General features: G+C 45.0%; 1 protein-coding gene across 1 annotated transcript in view; it reads left to right on the top strand.

Annotated features, from left to right (window-relative positions):
• Positions 1–23,096, top strand: part of LOC311237708 (chondroitin sulfate synthase 3-like) — a gene marked incomplete at its 5' end in the record, with an annotated part of 319,391 nt that overhangs the window by 34,988 nt on the left and 261,307 nt on the right. Inside the window, one exon of the mRNA XM_084325675.1 lies at positions 2,883–3,166. Within this exon, the coding sequence (XP_084181801.1) occupies positions 2,883–3,166 (284 nt within the window). The remainder of the gene's footprint in view (positions 1–2,882; positions 3,167–23,096) is intronic.

The raw sequence follows: 23,096 nt of genomic DNA, 5'->3' as shown, positions 1-23,096 counted from the left end.
TGGCCAAGCAGACGGTCGACTGGGAACAGGTCTTGAAGCGGACGATACTGTGCTCTTAAAGGAACACGGCAACTTTTTGGGAAATTAGCTTATTTGCCATCTACCCTGGAGTTAGACGAGCAGATACATACCCTTTTCTTCTCTGTGCTGCATTATGCTTAGGGAACAGCTGCGCCATTAGCCTAGCTTAGCGTCATTCACTGGATGTAGGTGTGCCAGTGTAGCCTAGTTCCCAACAGTCATGAAATACACTCCAAATACAACTCCAAAACTTTCCTGTAAACATGTTGTGACCTGTGTATTTACCACGTGGAGAAATAAAAAAAATAATAATTAGACATTTTCGCTTTCTAAGCAGATATATACTCAGAATATTTTTTTGCCTAACCATTGCTGCCTGGGCGCAGTGATTTCATCACCTCAAAAGCCCTGTTTTTCCAAAAACATGCGTGTTCCTTTAACGCATGGTACAATATCCCTGCTGATGATACTGTGCTCTTAACCCTTTCACTGCCACACTACAGAAGGTTAACCCTTTACTATCACACTACCGACGGTTAACACATGGTTAGGGCTGCACGATTTTGGGAAATAATCTAAGTGTGATTTTTCGGACAGATATTGCAATTGCGATCAAATTCGCGATTATAATATATTTTTTTAAGCAGCCCCACAGGTTTATTGTAAAATGCGGCTTGCATCTGGCCTACGCGGTGGGTCTGTTCGGGACACAGAGCCTGACAATTTTTCTTTTTACCTGGGAATCGATAGTTGTACCCAACGGTACCTTCTTTTCTGTACTTTACTCTCCCTCTCTGAAGTCTAAACTTCACAACACACAATCTAAAACCCCTTACCTCCCTCTCCCAAACTGTTCCTACAACAATAACAACAACTTGAAAAGGAGATCTTGTATCTCAATGGGACTTCATGGTTAAATATATATATATATATTTTTTTTTTCGATTAGCTAATTGCATCATTTCAAATCGCGATTTCGATTTAAAATCGATTAATCGTTCAGCCCTACACATGGTACAATATCCCTGCTGATGATACTGGGCACTCGCCAAGCAGACAGACAGTCGTTTGGAAACAGGAATGGGAAGCAGCTGTAAAACGTTCGGTGATAGTCAGTGTGTTTATTGAGTTTTCTGAAGCACAAGACAATTACACCCGTTGTTCCGACGATGGTGTCCCCCAGGGGGGCCGTGTGTGTGGGCTGCTCTACCAGCCATTATCTGCACTGATGGAGACGAGAATAGAAGAGGTCGGTACACTATGAACTCCCGTGATCAGGAGGAATAACAACCGATGCAAAACAAAACAAAAATAATACATATACTTTACATTTACATTTAGCTGGCGCTTTTATGCAAAGCGACTTACATGTTCTGTCCGACAAGTCATCAGAAAGGCCGGGCACAACTCTTATCAGCTGGTTAACAATGTTCATCAAAGTGTTGAGTGCTACAGTGTTGGTTAGTATATTAGGACATGTGCATGACAGTAAGGTAGGTTAGTTATGGTTATTTCTTTTATTTCAGGTATTGATAGAAGAAGTGCGTCTTTAGTGTTGACTGTTGTTTATTGGACGAGGAGTTGGTTGGCTTCTTCTGTCAGGAAGGGGCGGATCCTTCACATCTGCCCCCGGATGTTCTCATTTCAGACAGAAGTCCAAAGAGCTGAAAGAGGATCTGGGTCAAAGTTTCTATCAAATATCTCTTTGCATCATGTACTGTATCAAAAAGTGTGTCCAGTAGCTGGTGAGAGCTGGACAGGACCAGAACATGTGTATCAAGTCTACAGGGGTCTGCTTACATCTGTTACAGGCAGGACTAATAGAACATGTGTATTGAATGAGTGCTGGCCAAGCACATATATCACTGAGGAATGAACAAGGTCTAATATTGCTTCCCACTGCTCATATGAAAGGTCCTCTTCCAGATCTTGTTCCCAGGGACTTTTAAGAGTAGCCAGAGACGAGATGTTAATGTCGATAATACTGTCATATAGGGCTGCAACGATTAGTCGACATAATCGACGATGTCGATTATGAAAAATCGTTGACGAGATATTGTTGCGTTGATTAGTCATAACATTTTTTTTATTTATTTTTTTTGCACTACCTATCTTTGTGAAAGTGGCTTCTCAGCTCTGGTCCAGCCAGCTGAAGACTTCTTAGCTTAACATAACAGACCGACAGTAAGTTTGGGGGAACTGGGGATGTTGTTTGGTCCTGAGTCTCAAAGCAACTCTGAGGTCATGCTCAATGTCCAATCTGTTCCTCTGCTCTGTCTTCAGCTGGACCAGAGCTGAGAAGCCACTTTCACAAAGATAGGTAGTGCAAAAAAAAAAAAAAAAAAAAAAAAAGATTTTATAATTTTTTTCTTTTTTTATATATATAATTGATTAATCGAAAAAATAATCGACAGATTAGTCGACTACCAAAATAGTCATTAGTTGCAGCCCTACGTCATATATCTCAAGACACAGACCCCTTTTTAGTTGGATTTAATTTGAGGAAGTCTTCAAGGATGTATGACAGGGGACGATCAGGGGATTGTGGGTTTAACACAAAGTGCCGAACTGGGTCGTCACAGGAAGGGGCAAACAAATCATTAGCTACAACAGGAGACTGGAGAGGAGGGTCTGACTACTTTCTGAACCGGCTCCAAATCTTCTGACCACTGAGTTTGAACTATACTGGACTATTACTTGGTTTCACACATACATTTCTTCTTTTTGATTTTGATTTGAAATCTTTATTTCAATGTAAATACAAACAATATTTACTTATTTCATACCTGGGAGAGAGAGGAGTTAAAATAACCATCTCTTCTCCCCCATCCCTTCCTCCCCACGCACCCCCCCCCCCGCAGGCGCCAAGCTGGAGTCCTTCCTGCGCTCGCTCAACAGCAGCAAGCCCCTGTACCTGGGCCAGACGGGCCTGGGCACGGCGGAGGAGCTGGGCAGGCTGGCGCTGGAGCCCGGGGAGAACTTCTGCATGGGCGGGCCGGGCATGATCTTCAGCCGGGAGCTCCTGCGGCGCATGGTGCCCCACATCGCCACCTGCCTGCGGGAGATGTACACCACCCACGAGGACGTGGAGGTGGGCCGCTGCGTGCGCCGCTTCGGGGGGACGCAGTGCGTGTGGTCCTACGAGGTAAGGCTGGTTCCCCCTCTGTGTGTGTCCTGGTGCCTCTAGTGAGAGGTAAGGCTGGTTCCCCCTCTGTGTGTGTCCTGTTGTCTCTAGTGAGAGGTAAGGCTGGTTCCCCCTCTGTGTGTGTCCTGTTGTCTCTAGTGAGAGGTAAGGCTGGTTCCCCCTCTGTGTGTGTCCTGTTGTCTCTAGTGAGAGGTAAGGCTGGTTCCCCCTCTGTGTGTGTCCTGTTGTCTCTAGTGAGAGGTAAGGCTGGTTCCCCCTCTGTGTGTGTCCTCTAGTGAGAGGTAAGGCTGGTTCCCCCTCTGTGTGTGTCCTCTAGTGAGAGGTAAGGCTGGTTCCCCCTCTGTGTGTGTCCTGTTGTCTCTAGTGAGAGGTAAGGCTGGTTCCCCCTCTGTGTGTGTCCTCTAGTGAGAGGTAAGGCTGGTTCCCCCTCTGTGTGTGTCCTCTAGTGAGAGGTAAGGCTGGTTCCCCCTCTGTGTGTGTCCTCTAGTGAGAGGTAAGGCTGGTTCCCCCTCTGTGTGTGTCCTGTTGTCTCTAGTGAGAGGTAAGGCTGGTTCCCCCTCTGTGTGTGTCCTGGTGTCTCTAGTGAGAGGTAAGGCTGGTTCCCCCTCTGTGTGTGTCCTGTTGTCTCTAGTGAGAGGTAAGGCTGGTTCCCCCTCTGTGTGTGTCCTGTTGTCTCTAGTGAGAGGTAAGGCTGGTTCCCCCTCTGTGTGTGTCCTGTTGTCTCTAGTGAGAGGTAAGGCTGGTTCCCCCTCTGTGTGTGTCCTGTTGTCTCTAGTGAGAGGTAAGGCTGGTTCCCCCTCTGTGTGTGTCCTGGTGTCTCTAGTGAGAGGTAAGGCTGGTTCCCCCTCTGTGTGTGTCCTGTTGCCTCTAGTGAGAGGTAAGGCTGGTTCCCCCTCTGTGTGTGTCCTCTAGTGAGAGGTAAGGCTGGTTCCCCCTCTGTGTGTGTCCTGGTGCCTCTAGTGAGAGGTAAGGCTGGTTCCCCCTCTGTGTGTGTCCTGTGTCTCTAGTGAGAGGTAAGGCTGGTTCCCCCTCTGTGTGTGTCCTGTTGTCTCTAGTGAGAGGTAAGGCTGGTTCCCCCTCTGTGTGTGTCCTGTTGTCTCTAGTGCGAGGTAAGGCTGGTTCCCCCTCTGTGTGTGTCCTCTAGTGAGAGGTAAGGCTGGTTCCCCCTCTGTGTGTGTCCTGTTGCCTCTAGTGAGAGGTAAGGCTGGTTCCCCCTCTGTGTGTGTCCTCTAGTGAGAGGTAAGGCTGGTTCCCCCTCTGTGTGTGTCCTGTGTCTCTAGTGAGAGGTAAGGCTGGTTCCCCCTCTGTGTGTGTCCTGTTGTCTCTAGTGAGAGGTAAGGCTGGTTCCCCCTCTGTGTGTGTCCTGTTGTCTCTAGTGAGAGGTAAGGCTGGTTCCCCCTCTGTGTGTGTCCTGTTGTCTCTAGTGAGAGGTAAGGCTGGTTCCCCCTCTGTGTGTGTCCTGTTGCCTCTAGTGAGAGGTAAGGCTGGTTCCCCCTCTGTGTGTGTCCTCTAGTGAGAGGTAAGGCTGGTTCCCCCTCTGTGTGTGTCCTGTTGCCTCTAGTGAGAGGTAAGGCTGGTTCCCCCTCTGTGTGTGTCCTCTAGTGAGAGGTAAGGCTGGTTCCCCCTCTGTGTGTGTCCTGTTGCCTCTAGTGAGAGGTAAGGCTGGTTCCCCCTCTGTGTGTGTCCTGGTGTCTCTAGTGCGAGGTAAGGCTGGTTCCCCCTCTGTGTGTGTCCTGTTGTCTCTAGTGAGAGGTAAGGCTGGTTCCCCCTCTGTGTGTGTCCTGGTGTCTCTAGTGAGAGGTAAGGCTGGTTCCCCCTCTGTGTGTGTCCTGTTGCCTCTAGTGAGAGGTAAGGCTGGTTCCCCCTCTGTGTGTGTCCTGTTGTCTCTAGTGAGAGGTAAGGCTGGTTCCCCCTCTGTGTGTGTCCTTGTGTCTCTAGTGAGAGGTAAGGCTGGTTCCCCCTCTGTGTGTGTCCTGGTGCCTCTAGTGAGAGGTAAGGCTGGTTCCCCCTCTGTGTGTGTCCTGTTGTCTCTAGTGAGAGGTAAGGCTGGTTCCCCCTCTGTGTGTGTCCTGTTGTCTCTAGTGAGAGGTAAGGCTGGTTCCCCCTCTGTGTGTGTCCTGTGTCTCTAGTGAGAGGTAAGGCTGGTTCCCCCTCTGTGTGTGTCCTGTTGTCTCTAGTGAGAGGTAAGGCTGGTTCCCCCTCTGTGTGTGTCCTGTTGTCTCTAGTGAGAGGTAAGGCTGGTTCCCCCTCTGTGTGTGTCCTCTAGTGAGAGGTAAGGCTGGTTCCCCCTCTGTGTGTGTCCTGTTGCCTCTAGTGAGAGGTAAGGCTGGTTCCCCCTCTGTGTGTGTCCTCTAGTGAGAGGTAAGGCTGGTTCCCCCTCTGTGTGTGTCCTCTAGTGAGAGGTAAGGCTGGTTCCCCCTCTGTGTGTGTCCTCTAGTGAGAGGTAAGGCTGGTTCCCCCTCTGTGTGTGTCCTCTAGTGCAGGGGTTCCCAAACTTTTCAGGCCAGGGCCCAGAAAATAAGGCGTCAGAGAGCCGCGGCCCAATGCACATCGTCGGGCTTTTTTTTTTTTTTTTTTTGCCAGGCGACCGATTTTTTAAGCCAAATATCACTTCAATCCTATTAAGTTAGTTCAAGTTAGTTATTCATTTATATGTGCTATTTATGAGAGGGCTAACTTGTTGCAAAATAATAATGATAATAATAATAGCCTCGTTAAAATACTATTGTTGCTTCGGTTGTTTTCAGCGTTTTATGTGCATAATCTGTTATTTAGTTTGAAATGTTCGTTGAAATAAGTAGATTTTTCGTTTTTGTTTATTTATTAAGTTAATATAAAACCATATAGTCACATTTTAGAATACAATAGAATAGAATTTTAGAATACAACTAGAAACACTGTCCTGGCCTGCTTCTAAGTTCAGTGGCCTGACAAAAAAAAAAAAAAATTATTTTTTTTAGTCATCTCGCGGCCCACCTTTGGGTCGCGACCCCGACTTTGGGAACCACTGCTCTAGTGAGAGGTAAGGCTGGTTCCCCCTCTGTGTGTGTCCTCTAGTGAGAGGTAAGGCTGGTTCCCCCGAAGCCTGTTTTTGGGATTTGAACTTCGTCAGTTTTTTTTTTCTAACGGATGTTCGAACCTTCGTTTTTAATAATACGTTTTTTTCCTTTTTTTTTTTAATACGTTTTTTTTTATATATATATATTTAAGCATTACATCACACGCAGGAGTGGTTTGTGACCAATAAACCATGCCTAGGGGTGGTTGTTAGGCCCGAGGCGCAGCCGAGGGTCGTTAGACCCCCCCTAGGCATGGTTTATTGGTCACAAATCACGACTGCACGTGGTGTAAAGCTTTTATACAACTGCCAGATTCATCCAACCTTATTTCTATACAATAAACACACATTAATCGAAGATTTATTGAAAAAACCATCCGCCAGAAAAAGTAGTTCCCACAACTCCATGTGGAAGCAGCTTGAAGTGCATCCAACCAAACTAACACATCCAACTGTGTATTATTGGAATGATTGAGAGAAGTTGCCTCATGTGGAAGCAGCTTGAAGTGCATCCAACCAACTAACACATCCAACTGTGTATTATTGGAATGATTGATTGAAAATTTATTAAAACGTTTTCTTTGCCCTATAGGAAAAAAATTTTTTCTTCGCCCTATTTTTTTATTTATTTCTTTTAGCCTAAACTTAACCAGTTGGAAACCAGGGGTACAGTAATAAAATTAGCAATCAACCAATCAATCAATTCAATAGACCATGCTCACTTAAAACAGCGCTGCTTCTCTCTCAGTCTGACTCCCCCGCTGTTGCAGACAGGAGTGTGTGTGTGTGTGTGTGTGCGTGTGTGTGTGTGTGTGTGTGTCACAGTGTGTGTGTGCGTGTGTGTGTGTGTGTGTGTGTATGTGTGTGTGTGTGTGTGTGTGTGTGTATGTGTGTGTTTGTGGGTACGCCAGCGTCGGACAGTGTGAGAGAGAACGCTGCAGTCGGAAAGTAGGAAGGAAGACATTTAAATCAATCAATTAATCTATCAATCAATCCGCGATTTTTCTTTTGTTCTAGATTGAGTCAAGACCCATCAATTACATCATCCAACATTGTTTAAAATACTAACACATTCCCCTTGACAGAATCGCTTCATATTTAGTCGTTATGGTGCTTTCAACATAACCATTTGTTCTCCGCGATCCTGTTTTCTCCCGGAGTGAGCCGGGGAGGGTTATGTGATTTGGTTGTGGGCGGGTCCTGAGCCCAGGACCGTGGATTGTTACCAATAAAGACGTGTGAATGGCCAATCAGAATCGAGAAATTTGCATGCCGTTGTATAAATATATATATATAAATATCCTCAAACTACATCCGCAATTTGAATAAAGTGATTAATCTGATTAAATTAGTCTTTTTTCTTTTTTATTAAAACTTTCTTTAAAACTTTTTTTTAAACTTTATATTTTTTTATTAAAAATAAAAAATTCGAATGTTGATTTAGAATTTGAATGCCAACGTAACAAGTTCAAGTTCCTTTTATTGCCACTCGGCCACACCGGTGGAATTAGAGCACGGTGCAGGTGGTAGCTGCGACAATACGCACGCACACACACACACACACACACACACACACACACACACACACACACACACACACACACATGCACACACACACACACACACACACACACACACACACACACACACACACACACACACACACACACACATACACACACATACGCACGCACACACACACACACACACACACACGCGCACGCATGCACACACACACACGCACACGCACACACAGTTTTTTTGTTGTTGTTCTATTAGTGATTTACACACTTTCTCAATAAAAAAACATTGTATGACAAATTTAAACAGATTTTGCACTGCTAATTTGAAGCGTAACATATTATAATAATAATAATGCAGGACTTTGGAGAAGTCTTTATTTGGCATGCAGTGACACACATGCGATGGGCGGCACACACACACACACAGGAACACACACATGCAATTGTTGGGTCGCCGATGCGATTGAGTAAAAATTACAAAATGTAAGCTTTCAAAATGATGTGTCATACATTGAAATCGGAAGATATGCTTATATGAATCTAGTTAAAACCTCAAGTCTCTCAAAACTGGGAAAATACAATCTAAAGTTTGGCTGCATTTTTAATACCTTGGCAGTCAGGTATACTATAGGTGTCACAATTTTTTTTCTTTTTTAAACAAAGGTTTTTACTATTTAGAGATACTATAACTGTTAGCTGTTACAGTAAATAATGTTATTAACCATTCAAACTGTGTGATAATATAATTTAAAAAAATAAATAAAATAAGTATAAAAACATTTCATTCATATTTTCTGGCGATGTGACTTCCAGACAGGAGTCTGTCCCCGCTGGGCCCGGTCACACATCCTAGTGTCAGAGTGTCGTTGAACACAGAAGAAGAGGCTTATTGTTGTGATCACCACGTGGAGGTGTTTGGAATGAGCTGCGGTCCCTCTGGGAGGCCCGAGGCCTACATGCCCCGCCTCCCGCTTTCACCACGTCACTCAAACTCAGACCTCAGAGCTGCAGATGATTTGTAAGGCAATTTCCAAGAACAAAATTGTGTCAGTGTGTGCGTGTGTGTGTGCGTGTGTGTGTGTGTGTGTGTGTGTGTGTGTGTGTGTGTGTGTGTGTGTGTGTGTGTGTGTGTGTGTGTGTGTGTGTGTGTGTGTGTGTGTGTGTGTGTGTGTGTGTGTGTGTGTGTGTGTGTGTGTGTGTGTGTGTATGTGTGTGTGTGTGTGTGCGTGTGTGTGTATGTCCACGTTTCCTGGCAGATAAACTTGACATCCACTCAATGACGAATCACTGTGTGGATCTTTGGCTGTTTTTGAGTTGCTCTTATTTTTCTTGGAATTTGGGACAATTGTCCTAATGGCAAATCCATCCCGTGCTAAATATGCTTTCTCCTCTGGGAGTTCTCCGATCTAGAGAGAGAAAACCAGTAATGGCTTCAAGACAAATGGGAGCACTCATATTTGCCTGTGTGGTCTGCAGCTAGGAGACGTGGTCTGAAGTATCCCTGCACGCTGCCACTGACATATCACGGCAGCGGAGACACAGCGTGTAGAGCTGCGGAAATAGACCGAGCTCTGCGTCACTTTACGAGCTCCTACACGCGCAAAACTAACCAACCGGCAGCTTTAAGCAGAATTAAAAATAAATAAATAATTGCATTACATAGATTTACAGTCTCTGGTGCTACTCTTTGTACCACTATGAGTAGCATACATGTTTGTTAGGGGGATTGGGTGTCTTCATTGAGTGCTTATCCTTATCATTAGGGCCCAAGTATCTTGTGTTTTATTATAAATAGGGGGGATTGGGTTCTGGGTGGAGTGAAGCCTGGTCTGGCTCTAGAGGGGGGTCTTTGTAGGTTCTGGGTGGAGTGAAGCCTGGTCCGGCTCTAGAGGGGGGTCTTCCTGGGTTCTGGGTCGAGTGAAGCCTGGTCTGGCTCTAGAGGGGGGTCTTTGTAGGTTCTGGGTGGAGTGAAGCCTGGTCCGGCTCTAGAGGGGGGTCTTCCTGGGTTCTGGGTGGAGTGAAGCCTGGTCTGGCTCTAGAGGGGGGTCTTCCTGGGTTCTGGGTGGAGTGAAGCCTGGTCTGGCTCTAGAGGGGGGTCTTCCTGGGTTCTGGGTGGAGTGAAGCCTGGTCTGGCTCTAGAGGGGGGTCTTCCTGGGTTCTGGGTGGAGTGAAGCCTGGTCCGGCTCTAGAGGGGGGTCTTTGTAGGTTCTGGGTGGAGTGAAGCCTGGTCTGGCTCTAGAGGGGGGTCTTCCTGGGTTCTGGGTGGAGTGAAGCCTGGTCCGGCTCTAGAGGGGGGTCTTTGTAGGTTCTGGGTGGAGTGAAGCCTGGTCCGGCTCTAGAGGGGGGTCTTCCTGGGTTCTGGGTGGAGTGAAGCCTGGTCTGGCTCTAGAGGGGGGTCTTCCTGGGTTCTGGGTGGAGTGAAGCCTGGTCCGGCTCTAGAGGGGGGTCTTCCTGGGTTCTGGGTGGAGTGAAGCCTGGTCCGGCTCTAGAGGGGGGTCTTCCTGGGTTCTGGGTGGAGTGAAGCCTGGTCCGGCTCTAGAGGGGGGTCTTCCTGGGTTCTGGGTGGAGTGAAGCCTGGTCTGGCTCTAGAGGGGGGTCTTCCTGGGTTCTGGGTGGAGTGAAGCCTGGTCTGGCTCTAGAGGGGGGTCTTCCTGGGTTCTGGGTGGAGTGAAGCCTGGTCTGGCTCTAGAGGGGGGTCTTCCTGGGTTCTGGGTGGAGCAGGGAGCGAAATTAACTTTTTGACTCACCGGCCAGTGGCGGGTAGATGGGAAGAGTCTACCCGCCAAGCATATTTCTTACCTGCCAACATTTTTTTGATTAAGAAAAAGGTATATATATATTTTATATAAAATTTTTTTTTTAAATAAAATATATATTATATAATCATACTTGTAGTTGTATTATCTGCGAGACATCGCCACCACGCAATAAGTCAAAATGCTTGCTATCTGCAAACAGCTCCACTGTCTGTGTGTATACTTGAGTAGCCTCCAGCTCCAGCAAGGATTCTCCGGCCCTGCAGCTAGACCCTATATTCAGCTAGACCCTACATTCAGCATGCAAGGATTCTCCGGCGATGCAGCTGGACCCAATTTTTTACGGTTATTTTGTCAAATCACATTCAACATGCCCTCAGCTAGAATACGCATTCAATCAATGTTATAAGACATTGATATCAGGAGCTATCTGTAGCTACTGCTAGCCCGGTAGATAACGTTAAGACAATTTAGTTTACTGGGACAGATCGATCTAAGTGAGCTAGCTAACGTGAGCTAGCTAACGAGGGAACAGAGGTATTATGCAGCTCATGGAGGTCCGATCTAGACTAGAGCAGACTGCTACCATTCTGAGAGCTTAACGTTAGCACTAGAGCTGCGGGCGAGCTGCTACCATTCTGAGAGCTTAACGTTAGCACTAGATGCTGCAGGCGAGCTGCTACCATTCTGAGAGCTTAACGTTAGCAGTGGCACTAGAGCTGCGGGCCGCTCTGTGTTGATACGAGCAGAAGCCAATAGTATCCCGCTGCAGGGCTGGCCCGGCTGGGCGGATATGACTCGTTGCCACGTTTTTTTTCAAAATAAGAATATCATACGAACCGAATGCTGCTAACTGCCGGAGCCATCGATATTATGACTCTAGCTGCGCTTGGGCCGGAAATGAGACCCGCACAGATTTTCAAAATAAGAGTATCATTATGAACTACACGTCCACACGCCACACGGCGGGCAGGGCTCTCAGTGGCAAGCGCCAAAGGTAAAAACTGAGCGCCCCTGGCGGGCGGCGGGCTTTAATTTCGCCCCCTGGGGTGGAGTGAAGCCTGGTCTGGCTCTAGAGGGGGGTCTTCCTGGGTTCTGGGTCACCAGCCTCCTCTCTTCCCTCTTCTCAGTCCTCAGAATAAACTGAGTAGCGTAGATGTGTGGCAATGGGATTGGGTGTCTTCACTGAGCGTTTATCCTCATCTTTAGGGCACAAGTATCTTGTGTTTTATTATACATTTGATGCTTGGTGTTGACATTGTCAAGATTAATTACGATTTTAAGGACTAATCGGATGTTTTTTGGCCTGCCAGTGGTGTTCTGGGGGGGGGGGGGGGGGGGGGTCACGTAGGAATAGTAAGACCAAAACAAAGTTTCTCATCAAATTAAAAGGTGCACACAACGTGCAACACCATTTGCCGATCAGACTGAGGTTGGGAAATATGTATTTATACTTTTCTTTTCTCCACTTCAAGCTGTGGAACACCTTAGTGGTGCTGCACAGACCTGAACGCTCCTGGGGATCAGACTTGCCTCAGTGCACTTTCCTCCAGCAATCTGTTTAACATTGTATTGTTCAACAGTTCTGAAATGCAGAGCTTCCTTTAGATGAACTACCATGTGAAACCATGTTAACTCATTGAGCGCCAATAACGAGATACCTCGTTTTTCGTTCCTTTTTCCTTTTTTTCTATTTTCTTATTCTAAACCAGGGGTCAGCAACCTTTTTGACATGGAGTGCCTGTTTGAAATATAGTTGTAACTAGTGTGCCTCAACAATATTCCATGCATCGTAATTTTTTTCTTCTCATAATCAGGTCTTTTTAATGATCATTATTACATCATTATTGTTATTGTTATTATTAACAATATTATTATGATGGTTGTATCAACCCTAAATCTGAGTTGGGGGGGGGGGGGGTGCAATGCAGACAAACAGCTGCATACAGTGCGACTCACATTTGCCCATTCATTTTTGGACACATCACACACCATCGGTGTGTGTACTGTACGTGTGCTGTCATAGCTCCACCTACAGGCCTAATGGAGAACACCAGGAGAACACCAGGATGTGAATGGAGGGTGAATGTGAGGTATATCGTGTAAATAAGTTTTGATTGATCGCAAGACTACACTGTAAAAAAATAAATAATAATAAGTTACCAGAACTTAAAAATATTGAGTTCAGTTACTGTGCATTAAGGTTTTCAGTTTTCAATCCATAATAAGTTAACAGAAAAATAAGTACACAACCACATTATTTCAACCTAATAAAACTATGTCATTGTTTTAAGAACACAAGTTGACTTGGTAATACTCACATTTTGAGTAAAAAAATGGCTTTTAACATGTGCAATGTTCAATGAAATAGAAAAATAAATAATAAAATTTGTTGATTAATCCCACTGGTCACAATGGTGACCGTAATAACGTTTTTGTTATAAGGCTCTGCAAATGTTACTGAATGATGTAGCAATGTATTTCCAGCTAAATTGAAATAATAAACAAATAAAGGGTCTCAATTAAATATGTGGTAGTAAAAAGAACCTGTGGGAGGATTTCAACAAGATAAATGCGACAACAGTGCAAAATATTTCACTATAATATTTCAAAGCAAATTTTTAATTTTTTTTATGCTGCCCCCTGTGCCTATGAAAATGCCCCCGCGTGCCTATGCAGGCACGTGTGCCTAGGGTTGCCTACCCCTGTTCTAAACACTCACGCAGGCCTTTGTGAGTATGCCTGGGACCTGCAATGATGATTGAATCCCGACAGCACTTCTACCTCATGAACTGCATGGGCCAGTTTAGTGTGGGGTCGCCCCACGCCGCAGTGAGAGCGACCAAAGCACTAGGGAGTGGAGCAGCAGTGAGCAAACTACAGCCATCTAACGTTCAACAATGGCGATCGCCTAGAGCGAACTATTGGATATTATGAAGAAGAAGACAAAACGGATGATGATTATGGATGATAAGGTGCGTTTCCATCAGACTGTGTTGAACTCAGCACTTCTGGTAAATCATCAAATTTGACAGTCAATGAGTTAATGGAGACTCCAGCCCTTCCTTTAGATGAAACACGAGGTGAAACCATGTTAATGGAGACTCCAGCCCTTCCTTTAGATGAAACACGAGGTGAAACCATGTTAATGGAGACTCCAGCCCTTCCTTTAGATGAAACATGAGGTGAAACCATGTTAATGGAGACTCCAGCCCTTCCTTTAGATGAAACATGAGGTGAAACCATGTTAATGGAGACTCCAGCCCTTCCTTTAGATGAAACATGAGGTGAAACCATGTTAATGGAGACTCCAGCCCTTCCTTTAGATGAAACATGAGGTGACACCATGTTAATGGAGACTCCAGCCCTTCCTTTAGATGAAACACGAGGTGAAACCATGTTAATGGAGACTCCAGCCCTTCCTTTAGATGAAACATGAGGTGAAACCATGTTAATGGAGACTCCAGCCCTTCCTTTAGATGAAACATGAGGTGACACCATGTTAATGGAGACTCCAGCCCTTCCTTTAGATGAAACATGAGGTGACACCATGTTAATGGAGACTCCAGCCCTTCCTTTAGATGAAACACGAGGTGAAACCATGTTAATGGAGACTCCAGCCCTTCCTTTAGATGAAACATGAGGTGAAACCATGTTAATGGAGACTCCAGCCCTTCCTTTAGATGAAACACGAGGTGAAACCATGTTAATGGAGACTCCAGACCTTCCTTTAGATGAAACATGAGGTGAAACCATGTTAATGGAGACTCCAGCCCTTACTTTAGATGAAACATGAGGTGAAACCATGTTAATGGAGACTCCAGCCCTTCCTTTAGATGAAACATGAGGTGAAACCATGTTAATGGAGACTCCAGCCCTTCCTTTAGATGAAACATGAGGTGAAACCATGTTAATGGAGACTCCAGCCCTTCCTTTAGATGAAACACGAGGTGACACCATGTTAATGGAGACTCCAGCCCTTTCTTGAGATGAAACACAAGCTGAAACCATGTTAATGGAGACTCCAGCCCTTCCTTTTGATGAAACATGAGGTGAAACCATGTTAATGGACTGATGTAGTTCATCAAGATCAAACTGGACTTTCAGGGAACGATGTTATCTCTTCGTCGCTGGAAGCGTAATGCCATGTAATGGCTTCTGAAGCGAGCCTGGCGTCACGTGCAGAAAGCGTTAGGGTCGCGGGTGTCGATATCGAGAGGAATCAATTCTCCCGCTCTCTCTCTCCAGCTGCCAGGGTGATCGTGAGTCGACTCCAAAGCTGTGGAATCCATTCCGCGGTAGAATTGCCAGCAGTACATGTTTAATTGATTCCCCCGTGTGTGTGTGTGTGTGTGTGTGTGTGTGTGTGTGTGTGTGTGTGTGTGTGTGTGTGTGTGTGTGTGTGTGTGTGTGTGTGTGTGTGTGTGTGTGTGTGTGTGTGTGTGTATTGTTCCTTAAGTGAATCCAACAGAGTGGAGCGTCTCACACAGATTGCAGAGTTAGAGAGAGAGAGGGAGAGAGAGAGAGAAGTATCAATATTTTTTTTTTGCTTGACAATCCCATTTTACTGCAACACAAGTTATTGGAAGGAGATGGAAAAATGGATTCATAATCTTGTAGACTGAAAACATTATCTTATTAGACAAAACAGATGATGTATTTATTAGATTAGATTCGATTAGATTCACTTTATTGTCATTACACAGTACAAGACAGTGCAACGAGATTGTGTACAGTACGTCCAACCAGGATGTGACCATCAACAGTCAGTTGCAATAAGACTGTACAGTAAAGTGCAATGGTTAGCACAATATGAGATAAAAAAAAAGAAAAAGAAATGAAAAGAAAGTCTATATAAGCTATGGGCTATATACACAGGTATACAGTGAGGTGCAGTGGGCGAAGTAGAGTTTTGATTCAGAAGTCTGACAGCTGAGGGGAAGGAACTATTCGTGGTCCTGTTGGTTCTGCCTGGGAGGTTCTGCCTGTAGCGTGCCCCAGAGCGAGTACCCCGCAGGCGGGTGAACAGTCCATGGTTGGGGTGAGAAGCGTCTCTGATGATGTTCCGTGCTCTCCGTGACCACCGCTTCTCATAGATTGATGAGATGGGGGGGGGTGTGGGGTCTTTGTTTTTGTTTTTATTGGGGTCTTGGTGATGCCTTGGGCTATTTTCACTACCCTCTGCAGTGATTTCCGGTCCTTAACGGTGCAGTTGCCGTATCAGACTGAGATGCAGGTGGTGAGGATGCTCTCAATCGTACAGCGATAAAAGTTCGCTAGCACAGGAGGGGGTAGGTGGCGTTTGGCACACCACTGAGCTGGGTACAGGACCTCCTCTCTGTACGCCGACTCGTCACTGTTGCTGACTAGTCCCACCACAGTGGTGTCGTCTGCACACTTGACAATGGTGTTTGAGCCGGTTTGCAGTCGTGGGTGAAGAGGGAGTAGAGAAGAGGGCTCAGCACGCAGCCCTGCGGTTCACCAGTGTTCAGGATGAGAGTGGAGGACTTGAGGCTGTATATATATATATTCGTATTGCAGAGTAATAGTTTAAGAGTAAATGTTTTCAGTTGGGGACATAATTTACAGTTGAAAAAAATCGATATATCGCAATATGGTGATATTACAATATGGTGATGATATGGTATCATGGGGCCTCTGGTGCTTCCCACCCTTAACCCTTTCACTACCACACTACAGAAGGTGAACCCTTTCACTACCACACTACAGTAGTGGTAGTGAAAGGGTTAACCTTCCATATCGTCACAGTGAAAGGGTTAACGTCCACCTCCATGCTACACATGCCGTTGGTGTGGCAGTAATTTAGTTTGCACAAGTCGCACAGAAACCTACAGTATGAATACCAGTGTCTCCAGTGTTTTGTAGTTCATATCACTCCAAGAGTTCTATTATACAGTATTACTGTCTTTTAACCCTTTCACTACCACACTACAGAAGGTTATTAAGTCTGTAGTGTGGTAGTGAAGGGGTTAGACTTCTGTAGTGTGGTAGTGAAAGGGTTAACCATTTGTGGTGTGGCAACGAACGGGTTAACCTTCTGTAGTGTGGTAGTGAACGGGTTAACCTTCTGTAGTGTGGTTGTGCAAAGGGTTAACCCTTTGTCGTGTTGCAGCGAAAGGGTTAACCTTCTGTATTGTCGCAGTGAAAGGGTTAACCCTTTGGTAGTGTTGTAGTGAAAGGGTTAAACGCCAGGGGCCCTTGATGGGGTATCAGGGACGTCCTCCCCCCCAAAGCGAAATGAGGAATACATGACTGTGTGACCAGGGGGACTTCTGTTGAGTAATATTAGCAAGGGGTTGCTGGAAGGAACGTTAACTCTTTGCCCGTCGGTAACTAATCAAGCAGACTAGGTGGATTCTGTCAAATAGGCTGGTTAATTTGTCTCGTTTCTAGTTTGTACAATCATGTCAAATCGGCAAGATATTCCTTTAACCTAGGCCTGTCCCCGACTAAGGATTTGTATAGTCGACTGAATGCAAAAAAAAAAGAAAAAAAGAAATTATATATATATTTTTTTTCATCCCATTTGGGCTGGGGGGGTGCTTAATGTCTGAAGCAGTCGACTGAAGGCTTCTTGTCCTCTGCGAAAGCATGCAATTGGTCCACTGATGGATACATCTTGATATTTTGTCTAGTCTAGTGTGTTCTTTAGACGGGTGAAATCCTCTTTCAGTGCCTCTGTGCCCGTTAGCATCGCTGGTATGCGCGCCATTAGCGTTAGCCACGCTTCTAGGCCTCTTTGCTTTTGGAAAGAATGATCCCCCAAAAAATACAAATAAAATAAAAAAATAATAATATTATTAATTATTATTATATATATATATATATATTTATTTGCATTCGACTAAGAGGTTGGCAGTCGACTACGACTCCTTTCGATCGATTAGTCAACTATTGTTCGACTAGTCGAGGTCAGCCCTACTTTAACCTAAACTAAACAGAAGATCTCATTGGGAACATGGAGCCTCCATACTGTCTCAAGTTGCACTGAGCAGGAGGTTATACTCCGGTAATGTGATTGCTGTCTGCTGCTGTGTGTTTGTGCTCGTAGAAGCCGGGCCGGATTGCTGGTTTTCCAGGAAGTGTGGGTTTCATGACCCGCCATGTAAGGCAAAATACATTAGCTACATTCAGGGGAGAACTGTGTTTTATACCAAAGGGAAATTAAATGGTCATTACTGGTAAATATCCAGCATAGTCGGCCACATCACAGATGGTACGTGCAATTCAGAAGCCCCTGATTCCCTAGCGGGTGCTTTCACGCTAACATTCACCATAGGAAGTAAAGCCTCCACTCTGGTGCACGTGGCAACAAAGGATAGCTAGCATACACAGCTAACATGACTCAGTGTTATATAGGGGTGGGGGGGAAATCGATACGTAGTAGTATCGCGATACTTTGTGTGGCAATACTGTATCGATACAGAGACGCCAAGTATTGATATTAAATTATTCATAAAAAAAAAATATATATATATATATATATATATATATATATATATATATATATATTTTTTTTTTTTTTGTATAATGAAGTTGCATTGTTCATTTCAATACCTGTAATAGTACAGTAGTCCACACACACACATGTGCATTCAGTTAAAACTTTAATCGCTGATGACGTGTTTAGACGTCATTCCTAGCCATGCTCATTCTGCCGAAGACGCCGTAACTCGTCTTTGATATCAATATTTAAAAAATCTGTGATCGAAATCATATTTCCCCTCCGGGGCCCTGAGATATACTGCAAAGCTCCACTCAACTCTCTAGCGGTTCAAGAGCGCCATCTGGTGGCCGATCGGCAGATCGCCAACAGGAAATGACTCGTCGAACCGGAAGTGCTCATCCATATGTCGTCCGGGCACTCGCTATCGTTAGAGAGACTCCGTCTTGACACAGTGAACATCGATCGGTGCAAATAACTCGAAAAAACAACATGATTTGGACGTATATACTATTATACAACCTGGAAATGGATCGGGCATTTCTCCATCCCATAATAAAAAAAATTCTGTTCCACGCTCATCTGCCAGCGGCGCGAGGAAGCCACGGTGAGTTGCAGCGTTATATTCTAACGTGTTCCATATAAACTGCTATGATGATCATATGACCCACACTGGATGAATCATCTAACGCTGCCCACGGAATTATAAACGACCCCCCGCCCATCCGGTCATCATCAGATGATACGTAGTAACTTCTAGAAGTACCTCCAGTTGAAATTTATTATCTGGCACAGATCGCTATCAAACTGTATTTCATCATGCATATAATGCATTTGGGGCTATAAATCACGTTCTGAAGAAAGCTGCAGAAAACGATAAAAACATACTTATACTTTAGACCATATTTTAGTATGAATATGTGAATGAAAAAGTATATCGTTGCTACACCCTGAACAATGGATATAGGACATTGAATGGGCCATAATAATGGCAATTTAGCAATAGAATTTAAAAAGTTATAGCCCTGCAAAGAAGGGGAACTTCTCCATAGACAAATAGAGCTGGCTAGGGATGGTAAATTATGAATTTGAACCATGGCGATCAAAGTGTTAAGTTGGAATATGACTGTAATACAAACAGTTCAGTTTGTCAAGTACATGCAACACAATAATAATAATAATAATAATAATGGATTGGATTTTTATGTTTACATCTGTCTGCTTGAGAAAATACCATGTTCTGCAATAAAAATGATTGAAGTGAGATGAACAGACTGAACTTTATTTTATTAGATAAAACATGTTGACAGTTTTACTTTGCAGTAAAAAAAAAAAGAAGAAAATTAGAAAAAAATAAAATATATATCGCTATATTCGCGATATATCGAGTATCGCGATACTATCGTATCGCGGCTCAAGTACCGCGATAGTATCGTATCGCGAGATCTCTGGCGATTCCCACCCCTAGTGTTATAGCATTAGCATCATTTGACCACACAGTGCACTCAAGCCCTATTCACACAGGACTGGAATTATGTGGAGACATTGTGGACTTTGTGAATCACACAGTGACCTCGTTGTGCAAAGAAAGATGCCTCCACAGGCGTTTTTACTAAGGTTTGAAATAGTCACATCCCCATATTAAAACATTACGACATGTCATCGATGTAGGACATTGCTTATGTTCAAATGGTCAAACGGTCAAACCGATTCCTTAACCACGACTAAAATCTTCACGACAATAGTGCAAGGAAACACGGACGCGCAGGCTCATAGATGCAGAGCGAGTGAGCAGCCACTAGGGGGCGGGGCAGGGCGGCTAACGGGGAGTGAGTAACTGAATTACTCAATTTAAAGGAACGCCAACTTTTTGGGGAAATTAGCTTATTTGCCATCTACCCTAGAGGTAGACGAGCAGATACATCCCCTTTTCTTCTCTGTGCATGCATTGGGTTTAGGGAACAGCCGCACCGTTAGCCTAGCTTAGCGTCATTCACTGGAAGTAGGTGTGCCAGTGTAGCCTAGTTCCCAACAGTCACAAAATACACTCCAAATACAGCTTCAAAACATTCCTGTAAACATGTTATGACCTGTGTATTTACCATGTGAAAACAATTTAAATTAAAAAAATTGACATTTTCATTTTCTAAGCAGATATATACTCTAAATTCTTTTTGCCGAACCACTGCTGCCTGGGCGCAGTGATTTCATCACCTCAAAAGCCCTGTAGTTTTTTTTGAAAAATGGGGCTTTTGAGGTGATGAAATCACTTGAAGAAGTCTTTATTCGTAGCATGGTAGTCATGCAGCGACACAGACATACGATGGGCGACACACATAAGAAACTTTTTGGGGTCGTGAATAAATTTTGTCTCTGCGCTTGACCCATCCCGTCGTCCTTCTCCCCCCAAGGGCAGCTGGGAGCAGACATGGGCTGTGGCGTGGGGCCGCGCCCGGGGACCAATCCAAGTGCTCCTGTCCGTCTTCGTCAGGGACGATCTGTTCTGCATGTTTTTCCATTGGGTTTATCTCTATCTCTTATCGGGGGGGAAACCCTTGCAAGCACGGGGGGGAGAACATGCAAACTCCACACAGAAAGGCCCGGAGTAACTGGCAACCCGGCAACCCGGTCCCCAAGCGGGAATCGAACCCAGGGCCTTCTTGCTGTGAGGTGACAGTGTTGACCACTACGCCACGCCTGCCGCGGTGAATGAATTAGTGACATTGCCAGTCATAGAGATGCCGCTTGTTGTGAAGGATCAGATTAAACCGAATATATATATTTATTTATGGATATATATTTAATAGTATTTGTATATCATTTGATATCCCTTGTATATTCTTTGTACATATACACTGAATATCCCTTTAGTCTACTACAGCCCATAATAGTTCATTCTCTCATTGGACAAGAACCTGGCGCCAGCAGACAGGCCCCTTGAGTCAAGTTCAATAGTGCCGACGAACATGTCCCAACTAGCCCCGGTTCCGCGTAGGAATACGGCTACCGAAATACGAATGGTACTATTTGTTCACCGTGCATATAAATATGGCGCAAGTAAAGTAGAACTTTCTTTTAGTCCATTAGTCCTTTACCCTCCAACCTAGTAACAGACGTGAAGCCTCACCCACGACCCACGTGTGGTGCAGTATGGCCTATTTTTGGCCCCAGAATAGGCATTGAGACCTCGTGTTAGGCCTGCCACGATAACACATTTTGCTGGGCGATTAATTGCCCCCGAAAATATCGCGATAAGCGATATTATTGCGACCGGTTAGAGATTTTTTTTTGAGAAATTTATTTCCCAAAACTTTTATTTTGAAGCCCACCGCTCCGTCTTTTCCGGTTTTAGACTTTTATTTTGAAGCCCACCGACCGGACCGGAAGTATTGTTGTGATTATCCTAAGCAGAACATATGAGCCGACAACTTGTCTCGTCCGGTTGTTTTTGAGCTAATAACAAATGTTGAGATTGTTGGTGAACAACTAACTTTAGGTTAGTTTTAACGTTAGCTACGTTAAATCAGAGAATCAAAGCTCTATCTTTCATCTTTATTTAGCAGTCCAGTTTCTCCGGGCAGTAGCGAGTAACTACTTGGGTCTAAAAATAGCTAACGTTACACTACAAATAATGCTACTTGGTTAAAAGGAGCAACACTATTGAGAAATGTAGTTAAGCTGTGGCGTTGCCCCACGGAGCTCCCGTGCTGTACTCTAGTAACGTCAGCGGCCCGCCTCCCAACACGGACAGTGACTGACAAGCGGCACTGGTTCCGCCTCATTAAAACAAACGCGCAAATAGCAATTAATCGCGCCCGTCAAAATCATTGCATTCATTTTAATTATCGCAGCAATTAATCGATTTATTGCTTATCGCGGCAGGCCTACCTCGTGTAAATTCATAGCTGAATTGTCATAGTTTGGCACTGTACCGTCGAGTGGGACGTATTGCTATTAAGTTAATAATAGTCTATTATGTATGGTGCATCGTTCGGTTAGAGTTCTAAAGTGAGCAGCACCCCCATCGTTTCCTCGCGTTATCTAGAGTCTTAACCAGGCTGGGCAGACCACGCGTGGTGCTTTCATCCGAGGAGTTCTGGGCGAGGACGAGTGGACCTGCACATTGGATTACCTACCCGGACGACTGCTGAGCCTATACGGCATGGAATATCTATTTGCTTTGGGTGCTTTGATTTGTGGAGCGGATAACAGCCAACGCCAGTGAGTGTTGGAATTACCCCCGAGAGGAGCCCAGGTGAGACGGCGCTGAACCCAGACCGAGGCCGCCACGCTTCTCCTTCGTTGTGGACCTACAGCTACCGTCTACAAGAGGGCCCAAGTGTATTCATCTGTGGATCAAGATCCTGCGGGCACTGTTTTCTGTACCTGAATTCTCCCCAGGAATCGTTGGCCAGATGGGATGCAGCTGACGGCTCTCCAAACCCCCCCCCCCTTACTGACTTACAACCAGCAGGACCCCTTTAGTATCCCGCTATAATCCTTAAGTACCATCGCTATAGTTTCCCTAAAGAACCAGGTTGTATACTTGCTTCCTGCGTAACCAGAGATTGGACATTCAGTGTTGATTTGCCTACGAATACTCATTTGCCTTACAAGTGCATTCAAATCATAAATGTAATTAAGTGAATGTTGTATATACCTTTTGCTATATTAAACCTTCGACTGTTATATTTGTGTGGACCTGATTTCATATGTGGGAAAGTGTTCATCATACTTAGATATCGTGTACTGGATGGCCAGAAGTTAAAGTACATCAAGCGGTAGTGGTTTAATGATACCATACTTATCAATACAGTCAGGGAATTGTACCCCTCAGTTACAATTGGTCCTTCGAGCCGGAGGGTAACTAGTGTAATATTAATATAGTGTTATTAATATTGAAATGGCCTATGATGAACACTCCACGAAACGGTCCTCCTAACGTAGAACGCCCGCGGCGCAGACGACAGACACCTCAGTACTTAGAGGATTACGCTGTCAGTCAACTACCTAGCCTTCTACAGACGGTAAACGCGGTAAAAGTAGAAAGTAAAATTATGTCTGACCTTAACGACCAGGTTACCCCGACCACAGAGGCCCTAGTGGGTTCTAATGTAACTGACCAAGC

Source organism: Notolepis coatsorum (genome assembly GCF_963971535.1).
Source record: "Notolepis coatsorum genome assembly, chromosome: 12".
In the NCBI taxonomy this organism is placed as follows: domain Eukaryota; kingdom Metazoa; phylum Chordata; class Actinopteri; order Aulopiformes; family Paralepididae; genus Notolepis; species Notolepis coatsorum.
This window is presented reverse-complemented; position numbering and strand designations above follow the sequence as displayed.